The 10,957-nt window shown below is 47.5% G+C and overlaps 1 protein-coding gene across 1 annotated transcript; it reads right to left on the bottom strand.

Moving 5' to 3' along the window:
• Nucleotides 1–5,353: 5,353 nt before the first annotated feature.
• LOC135973890 (uncharacterized) lies at nt 5,354–7,468 on the bottom strand. The gene is made up of 2 exons (XM_065559175.1): nt 6,557–7,468; nt 5,354–5,960 (listed from the first exon to the last, which is right to left on the bottom strand). Exons 1-2 carry the CDS (start codon nt 7,095–7,097, stop codon nt 5,458–5,460), a joined length of 1,044 nt encoding a protein of 347 aa, XP_065415247.1. The 5' UTR covers nt 7,098–7,468; the 3' UTR covers nt 5,354–5,457.
• Between the last annotated feature and the right edge of the window lie 3,489 nt (nt 7,469–10,957).

Below are 10,957 nucleotides of genomic sequence, written 5' to 3'. Positions count from 1 at the left end.
TATTAATTTATATATATTTTAATATTACTAAAGTCTTGCAAAGGCAAAATACTCCTGTTTGCATTGACTTTCCTTGTGCGCTCCCTGCAGTCGTTTAAGTAAGTGTGTCTGTGATGGAAAGAAGGGGGGGAGAAACACTAGTTGTTAGCAGTGGTTTTTTTTTTTTTTCAAGTACTGCAGTATGGATATGTGTGAGTGTGAGAGACGGACATGCACAGGTGTCACGTCATGCTTGCAAATGTAATTACAGAGAGCTGGGTTAATGCTATATTATGACAGTTTGAAAGCATGAGAACATAGGAAATACAAAATTACTCTTGTAACTTTGCTCCTTTGCATAATGGTAGCATTTTGCATTACTGTCCCTAATGGAAAGTCTTACAAGATAATTGAAAATGAGAACCTTTCTCTAGAATTTTTCAGCTATCATGTTACAATTAATAGAACGTTACATGACTTCTACAAAACGGGTCAAAAATTATAAAAGGGATCACATTCTCTGTTAAATTATATATGTATTTTCAAATGTATACACAATCCTATTGTTTATTGCTATTAAATTCTAAGGGATTTTTTCCTAGCAGTTATATCACATTAACTTTATTGAGAGAGGGAATACATGACCGAATAAGTGGTATAAAGTTTTTATTGCTTTGAATTTGAGATGAGCACGTTCCTTGTGTGTTCTGATCACTCCGGAACAAGTGCCAAAAAACCCTTTAAAGCACAACCACCCCATACATATTCTGTGTATGCTACCTGTGTTACAGGGAATGGATTGGGGGAGTTTTAAAATATTTTTCGGCACTGTTTTTTGCACCCTGTGATTGTAAAGCCAGGATTCTTTATACTCGTTAGAGACCTCCCCCTTTATCGTCGCCACATCCCAAACCTTAACTGCCTGCAGCAAGAGCGCCACCTACTCAACTCAATGCGAATCAAATGGTCTGACAAAATCACCAACACTGCAGTACGACACCTGGCAGCCATGCTAGCGCGGAGGTAAATGGCCTAGGTCAGCCATGTCATACGCATGGATAACAATCAACTGCCTAAAAGACTTCTGTACGGTGAATTTTAAAAAGGCAGTAGGAAGGTTGGCCGCCCCAAACTCCGCTACAAGGATTGTGTCAAAGGGCACATACAGTCTGCCGGGCTGGACCTAATGACCTGGGAGAATACAGCCCGTGACAGGCCAACTTGGCCCTCTGCTACGAAGGAAGCAGAATGTGCAACAGAACATCGTCAGGCCACCTCAGCAGACAGTAGGAGGGAACGGAGACACCAACATGCCCTGGCGCATCTCCTGAACCCTGCATAGTTCCAGTCGTAGTCCTATGCGAATACGAGTGACAGTCATTACCTTAAGTCAAACTGCATAGGCCTCTGCAAGAGAAAAATCTTACCTAAATTTGAAACCTGTGAAAGTTATGTAAAGTATACTTTCCATCCATCATATCGTCATGGTTTTAAGGTTTGGTATTCTGAGCTAGAGTAACTGCTGTATTGGAATGCTAGGAATCATCCTATACCAGTAACATCCAAAGTCATTTCTAGCCATCATAGTAGGAGGTATTGGCATTTAAATCTGGCTGCAGAACTCAATATTGAATTTTTGGGCATCAGGCCACAGACTGCATCATAACCCAGAAATGAAGAGGAATAGCCCATCACTGATCCCCTGAGCCCTTGGGTCCATCATAAAAAGCAAGACCAGAATGCTACAATTCTGATTTGCTGATGTTTTATCGCTAATATGTCTTCCATCTGCACAGGTGTAAAGGATTACACAAGGCGTAAGGCAGCAGAACTTCTGGCCCGGGGTGTCTGTCCCCCAAAATACAAAATGTCATTCATTATTGCATGTGAGAGAAAAGACCACCCCCACCATCTAGTTGGACTCCTTCCCAACAATACAGCTGCCTTTGTCACTGAGGGTACGTCTACACTACGAAATTAGTTCGAATTTATAGAAGCCGGTTTTATTGAAATCGGTTGTATACAGCCGATTGTGTGTGTCCACACAATAAAATGCTCTAGGTGCTCTAGTCGGTGGACCGCGTCCACAGTACAAGGCTAGCGTCGACTTCCAGAGCATTGCACTATGGATAGCTATCCCACAGCTATCCCGCAGTCTCCGCCGCCCCTTTGAATTCTGGGTTGAGATCCCAATGCCCGGATGATGCAAAACAGTGTCGCGGGCGGTTCTGGGTACATGTCGTCAGGCCCCTCCCTCCCCCGTCACAGCAACGGCAGACAATAGATTCGCGCGCCTCTTTACCTGGGTTACCTGGGTTACCTGTGCAGACAACATGGAGCCCGCTCAGCTCAGCTCACCGTCACCATATGTCCTCTGGGTGCCGGCAGACGTGGGACTGCATTGCTACACAGCAGCAGCTGCTAACTGCCTTTTGGCGGTAGACGGTGCAGTAGACTGGTAGCCTTCATCGGCGATCTGGGTGCTGGCAGCCGTGGGGCTTGCCTTTTGGCAGTAAATGGTGTATTACGACTATTAGCCGTCCTATTACAAGTCGGGTCATCGCACGTTAGCAGAGTCTTCCCCGAGCAGCCGATTGTGCAATAGGCCTGAAGACCATCGTCATACGCCGCCCCGTATTTGCTGCCAAGCACCCAGAAAGATGCCGAGGGCTATCAGTCACACTGCACCGTCGTCTTAAGATGTAAAAAATAGATTTGCTCTGTATTCATTTGCTTCCCCCTCCCTCCGTCAAATCAACGGCCTGCTAAGCCCAGGGTTTTCAGTTTAATCTTTGGGGGGAACATTCTGTGTGACAGTTGTTTGTGTTTCTCCCTGATGCACAGCCACCGTTCTTGATTTTAATTCCCTGTGCCTGTACGCCATGTCGTCACTCAGCCCGCCCTCCCTCCTTCCCCTAGTCCGTCAGATACTACGTTTGCGCCACAGCTCAGAGAGCCGAGAAGCGGTTCGCGCCTTTTCTTTGAATTCTGGGTTGAGATTCCAATGCCCGGATGATGCAAAACAGTGTCGCGGGCGGTTCTGGGTACATGTCGTCAGGCCCCTCCCCCCTCGTCACAGCAACGCAGACAATAGATTCGCGCCTTTTTACCTGGGTTACCTGTGCAGACAACATACCACGGCAAGCATGGAGCCCGCTCAGCTCAGCTGAGCTCACCGTCACCATATGTCCTCTGGGTGCTGGCAGACGTGGGACTGCATTGCTACACAGCAGCAGCTGCTAACTGCCTTTTGGCGGTAGACAGTGTAGCATGAGTGATAGCCGTGGGGCTGGCAGCCGTAGGGCTGCATTGCACCAGCCCCTTGCCAGGAGATGGTATATTGTGACTGGTACCCATCATCGTCGTACTGGTGTGGCTGTCAATCATGGCCACCTGGGCAGACATGCTACTGTTTCGATGATGATGGTTACCAGTCGTAATATACTATTTTCTGCCAATTGCCCAATATTGTCTGCTAAGCACCCAGAAGAGGCCGAGGGCGATGCTGGGTGCTGGCGGACGTGGGGCTGGCAGACGTGGGGCTGCATTGCTACACAGCAGCAGCCCCTTGCCTTTTGGCAGATGATGGTATATTATGATTGGTACCCATCGTCGTCATATTGGTATGGCTGTCACTCATGCTGCACCGTCGGCTGCCACCTTAAGATGTAAAAAATAGATTTGTTCTGTATTCATATGCTTCCCCTTCCTCCGTGAAATCAATGGCCTGCTAAGCCCAGGGTTTTCATTTTAATCTTTGGGGGGACCATTCTGTGTGACAGTTGTTTGTGTTTCTCCCTGTTCCTGTACCTGTACGCCATGTCGTCACTCGGCCCTCCCTCCCTCCCGCCCTCCCTCCTTCTCCTGGTCTATCAGATACTACTTTCGCGCCTTTTTTCTGACCAGGCGCCATAGCTAGCACTGGGATCATGGAGCCCGCTCAGATCACCGCGGCAATTATGAGCACTATGAACACCACGCGCATTGTCCTGGAGTATATGCAGAGCCAGGACATGCCAAGGCGAAACCCGGACCAGGCGAGGAGGCGATTGCAGCGCGGCGACGAGAGTGATGAGGAAATTGACATGGACATAGACCTCTCACAAGGCACAGGCACCAGCAATGTGGAAATCATGGTGTCACTGGGGCAGGTTGATGCCGTGGAACGCCGATTCTGGGCCCGGGAAACAAGCACAGACTGGTGGGACCGCATCGTGCTGCAGGTATGGGACGATTCCCAGTGGCTGCGAAACTTTCGCATGCGTAAGGGCACTTTCATGGAACTTTGTGACTTGCTGTCCCCTGCCCTGAAACGCCAGGATACCAAGATGAGAGCAGCCCTCACAGTTGAGAAGCGAGTGGCGATAGCCCTGTGGAAGCTTGCAACGCCAGACAGCTACCGGTCAGTCGGGAATCAATTTGGAGTGGGCAAATCTACGGTGGGGGCTGCTGTGATCCAATTTGCCAGGGCAATGAAAGACCTGGTGATAGCAAGGGTAGTGACTCTGGGCAACGTGCAGTCAATAGTGGATGGTTTTGCTGAAATGGGATTCCCAAACTGTGGCGGGGCCATAGACGGAACCCATATCCCTATCTTGTCACCGGAGCACCAAGCCACCGACTACGTAAACCGCAAGGGGTACTTTTCAATGCTGCTGCAAGCCCTGGTGGATCACAAGGGACGTTTCACCAACATCAACGTGGGATGGCCGGGAAAGGTACATGATGCTCGCGTCTTCAGGAACTCTGCTCTGTTTCGAAAGCTGGAGGAAGGGACTTTCTTCCCGGACCAGAAAGTGACCATTGGGGATGTTGAAATGCCTATCGTGATCCTTGGGGACCCAGCCTACCCCTTAATGCCATGGCTCATGAAGCCGTACACAGGCAGCCTGGACAGGAGTCAGGACCTGTTCAACTACAGGCTGAGCAAGTGCCGAATGGTGGTGGAATGTGCATTTGGACGTTTAAAAGCGCGCTGGCGCAGCTTACTGACTCGCTCAGACCTCAGCGAAAAGAATATCCCCATTGTTATTGCTACTTGCTGTGCGCTCCACAATATCTGTGAGAGTAAGGGGGAGACCTTTATGGCGGGGTGGGAGGTTGAGGCAACTCGCCTGGCCGCTGATTACGCGCAGCCAGACACCAGGGCGGTTAGAGGAGCACAGCAGGGCGCGGTGCGCATCAGAGAAGCTTTGAAAACGAGTTTTGTGACTGGCCAAGCTACTGTGTGAAACTTCTGTTTGTTTCTCCTTGATGAACCCTCCAAACCCCCCCCCCCACCCGGTTCACTCTACTTCCCTGTAAACCAACCACCCCACCCCACCCTCCCCTCCCACTTGCAGAGGCAATAAAGTCATTTTTTTTTAACATTCATGCATTCTTTATTAGTTCCTTACAGAGGTAGGGGGATAATTGCCAAGGTAGCCTGGGATGGGTGGGGGAGGAGGGATGGAAAAGGACACACTGCATTTTAAAACTTTAACTCTTATTGAAGGCCAGCCTTCTGATGCTTGGGCGATCATCTGGGGTGGAGTGACTGGGTGGACGGAGGCCCCCCCACCGTGTTCTTGGGCGTCTGGGTGAGGAGGCTATGGAACTTGGGGAGGAGGGTTGTTGGTTACACAGGGGCTGTAGCGGCGGTCTCTGCTCCTGCTGCCTTTCCTGCAACTCAACCATACGCTCGAGCATATCAGTTTGATGCTCCAGCAGACGGAGCATTGCCTCTTGCCGTCTGTCTGCAAGCTGACGCCACCTATCGTCTTCAGCCCGCCACTTGCTCTGTTCTTCCCGCGATTCAGCCCGCCACCTCTCCTCTCGTTCATATTGGGCTTTTCTCATCTCCGTCATTGACTGCCTCCACGCATTCTGCTGTGCTCTATCAGCCTGGGCGGACATCTGCAGCTCCGTGAACATCTCGTCCCTCGTCCTACGTTTTCTCTTTCTAATGTTCACGAGCCTCTGCGAAGGAGAAACATTTGCAGCTGGCGGAGGAGAAGGGAGAGGTGGTTAAAAAAGACACATTTTAGAGAACAATGGGTACACTCTTTCATTACAAGGTCGCATATTTCGGCTTGCAGGCAGCCATCGTAGGCCACAGTGTTTTGGCTTTTTTAACCTTCTTAACATGCGGGAAAGGTTGCAAACAGCAGCGCATTTCCCATATCAAGGATGAATTGGGTTGTCCATTTAAAATGGGGTTTCAATGTAAAAGGAGGGGGCTGCGGTTTCCCGGTTAACATGCGGCACAAACACAAGTAAACCACCCCCACACACACACACACACGATTCTCTGGGATGATCACTTCACCCCTCCCCCCACCGCGTGGTTAACAGCGGGGAACATTTCTGGTCAGAAGAGCAGGAACGGGCGCCTCTGAATGTCCCCTTAATAAAATCACCCCATTTCAACCAGGAGAGCTTTCTGGAGATGTCCCTGGAGGATTTCCGCTCCATCCCCATACACATTAACAGACTTTTCCAGTAGATGTACTGGCCGCGATTGCCAGGGCAAAGTAATCATTAAACACGCTTGCTTTTTTTTTGTAATGTTTACAAATAGTTACAAAGTTACACTCACCAGAGGTCTCCTGTGTGCCCTGAGGGTCTTGGGTGAGTTCGGGGGTTACTGGTTCCAGGTCCAGGGTCACAAACATATCCTGGCTGTTGGGGAAACCGGTTTCTCCGCTTCCTTGCTGCTGTGAGCTACCTACAGTACCTCCATCGTCATCTTCCTCGTTCCCCGAACCGTCTTCCCTGTGTGTTTCTCCAGTGAGAGAGTCATAGCACACGGTTGGGGTAGTGGTGGCTGCACCCCCTAGGATCGCATGCAGCTCCGCGTAGTAGCGGCAAGTTTGCGGCTCTGCCCCGGACCTTCCGTTTGCTTCTCTGGCTTTGTGGTAAGCTTGCCGTAGCGCCTTAATTTTCACGCGGCACTGCTGTGTGTCCCTGTTATGGCCTCGGTCCTTCATGGCCTTGGAGATCTTTTCTAATACTTTTCCATTTCTTTTACTGCTACGGAGTTCAGCTATCACTGCTTCATCTCCCCATATGGCGAGCAGATCTCGTACCTCCCGTTCGGTCCATGCTGGAGCTCTTTTGCGATCCTGGGAGGACTCCATCACGGTTACCTGTGCTGATGAGCTCTGCGGGGTCACCTGTGCTCTCCACGCTGGGCAAACAGGAAATGAAATTCAAACCTTCGCGGGTCTTTTCCTGTCTACCTGGTCAGTGCATCTGAGTTGAGAGTGCTGTCCAGAGCGGTCACAATGAAGCACTGTGGGATAGCTCCCGGAGGCCAATAACGTCGAATTCCGTCCACACTACCCCAATTCCGACCCGCAAAGACCGGTTTTATCGCTAATCCCCTCGTCAGAGGTGGTGTAAAGAAACCGGTTTAAAGGACCCTTTAAGTCGAAAGAAAGGGCTTCGTTGTGTGGACGTGTCCAGGCTTAATTCGGTTTAACGCTGCTAAAGTCGACCTAAACCCATAGTGTAGACCAGGAGTACTTTCTTTGGTTCGTCAACATTAGCACTGACAATGTGAAACTGTGTTAGCTGGTCCGAAATGAGACTGGCAAATGACTTGTAATGTATAAGACCTATTCAAATTCTAGATGGGCTTCGGCTGCAAAATCTAGTCTGGCTCCCAATTTCAAACTAACCATAGGTGAGAATTTCAAATCCAGTGTTTTGGCTCAGCCCTTGTACAAAAGTGGGGACCTCTGCAAAATATTCTGAACCCCGCCAAAATTCAGGGGGTTCAAATCATAGAATCATAGAATCATAGAATATCAGAGTTGGAAGGGACCTCAAGAGGTCATCTAGTCCAACCCCCTGCTCAAAGCAGGACCAATTCCCAGCTAAATCATCCCAGCCAAGGCTTTGTCAAGCTGGGCCTTAAAAACCTCCAAGGAAGGAGACTCCACCACCTCCCTAGGTAACGCATTCCAGTGTTTCACCACCCTCCTAGTGAAATAGTTTTTCCTGATATCCAACCTGGACCTCCCCCACTGCAATTTGAGACCATTGCTCCTTGTTCTGTCATCTGCCACCACTGAGAACAGCCGAGCTCCATCCTCTTTGGAACCCCCCTTCAGGTAGTTGAAGGCTGCTATCAAATCCCCCCTCATTCTTCTCTTCTGGAGACTAAACAATCCCAGTTCCCTCAGCCTCTCCTCATAAGTCATGTGCTCCAGACCCCTAATCATTTTTGTTGCCCTCCGCTGGACTCTTTCCAATTTTTCCACATCCTTCTTGTAGTGTGGGGACCAAAACTGGACACAGTATTCCAGATGAGGCCTCACCAATGTCGAATAAAGGGGAACGATCACGTTCCTCGATCTGCTGGCAATGCCCCTACTTATACAGCCCAAAATGCCGTTAGCCTTCTTGGCAACAAGAGCACACTGTTGACTCATATCCAGCTTCTCGTCCACTGTGACCTCTAGGTCCTTTTCTGCAGAACTGCTACCTAGCCATTCGGTCCCTAGTCTGTAGCAGTGCATGGGATTCTTCCGTCCTAAGTGCAGGACTCTGCACTTGTCCTTGTTGAACCTCAAATCTAGAGTGTCAGTTCAAGCTCACCTCTGGAAAAGGATAATATTAGTTGGGACCTGATCCAGGGCCATTAAAGTCAATAGGAGCATCTCCATTACATTCCCGGGGAGCAGAATTGAGCTGTTGGTGAGTAGGAGCAGTGAACATTTAAAAAAAAGAAGCATTTATTGTCTCACTCTCTGCAATCCCCACCACAATACCACACCTGAAGATCAGGAAAATATCGCAGCCGATCAGGATAGCCTGTATCGTTCTGACTCCAGACATGCTTTCTTATGTCCAAGGCATGTACATGTGGCTGAGCCAATGGGACTGCCCGCCCTGTATAAATGACACCGGTACCTAAGGTGCTTTGCTGTATTGAGTCTACCTTTTGCTGATCCATATGTGAATTTTAATACCAGGTGGTGTAGAAACAGAATCATAGATCCTTATGAAATTATTGTCAATATCCTTTCCAAGCCTGTGACTCCTTTGCATCTCTGAGGCTGGAAGGCAGGGCAACCCTCTGGGCCGATTATAAAGTAAAGCAATCAAATTAACAGTGGGACGTAAGACGTGTTTAGGAGAAACCCAGTTTTAAGGGGTCACAGTTGGAACTGAGGCTTCTGTTACTAGGAAGTTTGCCTGTTGTTTGATCTATTTTGCACATCCCTATTAAATAACTAATTATTTAACATCTTTTAAAGCTTTGTTATATATTACAGCAGGCAGGACACAAATGGCTGCTTTTAATAATATAAAAGCCCATTAGCTTCATTTACTGTTAATGTTAAAATAAACATGAGGCAATTTAGATATACTATTCCAATTTCACGGAAACTTTGATGTTTTTCTTCTCCAGTCACATAATTAAGGGAAAAAGTACTAATGATATTAAGTTTGTACAGTGTTAATGACAGAAACAAGCCACAGTAGAAATTGCAACCATTAATATGGAAAAATAAAATATTTAACATGGGAGATAAATGAAAGCAATTTTAATAAACTAAAATGAAGAAAATTAATTTTAGAAACTTTCCCCGTTCTTAACATGTTACCATTCTATGACACATCTTGTGTATTTTTCTGGTCCAGATTATTTATAGAAGGTCTGGAGATTTATCTTCCTTATTATTATTCTTTAAAACTAACCTCTTTTCTTTTTCTACTGTCTATTGTTGTCTCTGAAGGCCAAATTCTCCCCTGATCTACACCCCTTAGTCTATCAGGGTCGGGGTAAATTTACCCTATGAGGCAAATTATTGTGATCTGAGTTGGGGGTGGTAACATAGGAAGTGACTTAAGTAGGTGCAGTTGTTGTCTGGCACTTTCAACAGAGACGATCTCAAGCGTTTGGATCCACAGCTGGATGTGAATTTTGTTCGGAGCCAGGGAGTTGATTTAGGCTCATCGCTGCAAAGTACACCCCAGTAGGTTTTTTTTCTAGTATAAATAGAGAAGGGCCTGTATCTCTGGACCCATAAACCCTTTTGAATTTTAGGGAAGGTCCCGTCCTTCGTAGCTTGGACCCATATGAAAGATGTTAACAGCAGCTGATGTTACGACTGGCACTGTGTGAAACATTTTTGTAGTGAAATCCACAGCTAGGTAAGTTTTGCCTGGTCTGAGGTTTCGGAACCAGCGCCATACTTGCTGTTTGCCAGAAGGTTCCCTGAAATTGTATGAAACGGGTGTGCTCTCAGATGAGCGCAACTTTGAGTGTTAGTCTCACTTGCAAGTTATAATGGGTAAAATTAACCACAGGAAGCATAAGAAAGCTAGCTTTGTGATGGCAACTACGTGTACATCCAGGAAATCCAGCACTGAAGTGATGAGAATCTCACAAGATCAGCTGCTCTCGTGGAATTTATTAGCTTGGGACAAAAATCTTGTGAGAAAGCTGTTCCTATGAGCTCCTAGCAAAGTCCAGTTTTAGTTCAGGATTCAAACCTGAATGAAAACCAAAGGAACAGGTTTGGAACTGGAGATTGGTTGGAACCTTTTGAAATTTCAAAGCAGCTTGGTTTGAAGTCATGGGTTTTGCCCCAGGCTTAAAGATTAATGTCTCAAGTACCACTCATTGAGAGAGTCCTGATCTAAAGTCTGTGTGTGTGCGCGCATGTGAGTGAAAGAGAGACAGAGAGAAATGAGGAGAGAGGCTCTGATAGACACATGTGTACTGTACCTAGCACAAAAGTGAGCCCAATTGGAACCTCCAGTGAGTACAGAATAATACTAATGAACATAAAACTTTCTTACTATACAAGAAAGGGGACTTGACAAGTACTGATGGAAAAGCATTATCCCATGAGATGAACAGTTACATTTTGGATAGTCATCGTCAGAGCTCGTCTGTCAGATGACTCTAATAGCCCATTGGCGTCTAACTATTTTATTCTGTGTAGTTTCTTATACCATGCTCATCATTGTAGTATCTGAG

This window comes from Chrysemys picta, chromosome 10, assembly GCF_011386835.1.
Source record: "Chrysemys picta bellii isolate R12L10 chromosome 10, ASM1138683v2, whole genome shotgun sequence".
NCBI classification, from domain to species: domain Eukaryota; kingdom Metazoa; phylum Chordata; order Testudines; family Emydidae; genus Chrysemys; species Chrysemys picta.
The sequence above is the reverse complement of the archived record's forward strand: the minus strand, read 5'-3'. Positions and strand labels throughout refer to the sequence as shown.

Excerpts from the sequence above, each read along its gene's own strand:
- LOC135973890 (XM_065559175.1), bottom strand. The coding sequence starts at position 7,097 with ATGGAGTCCTCCCAGGATCGCAAAAGAGCTCCAGCATGGACCGAACGG. Across the intron at positions 5,961-6,556 it reads GGGCACACAGGAGACCTCTG|CTGCAAATGTTTCTCCTTCG; the intron begins GTGAGTGTAACT and ends CTCCTCCGCCAG.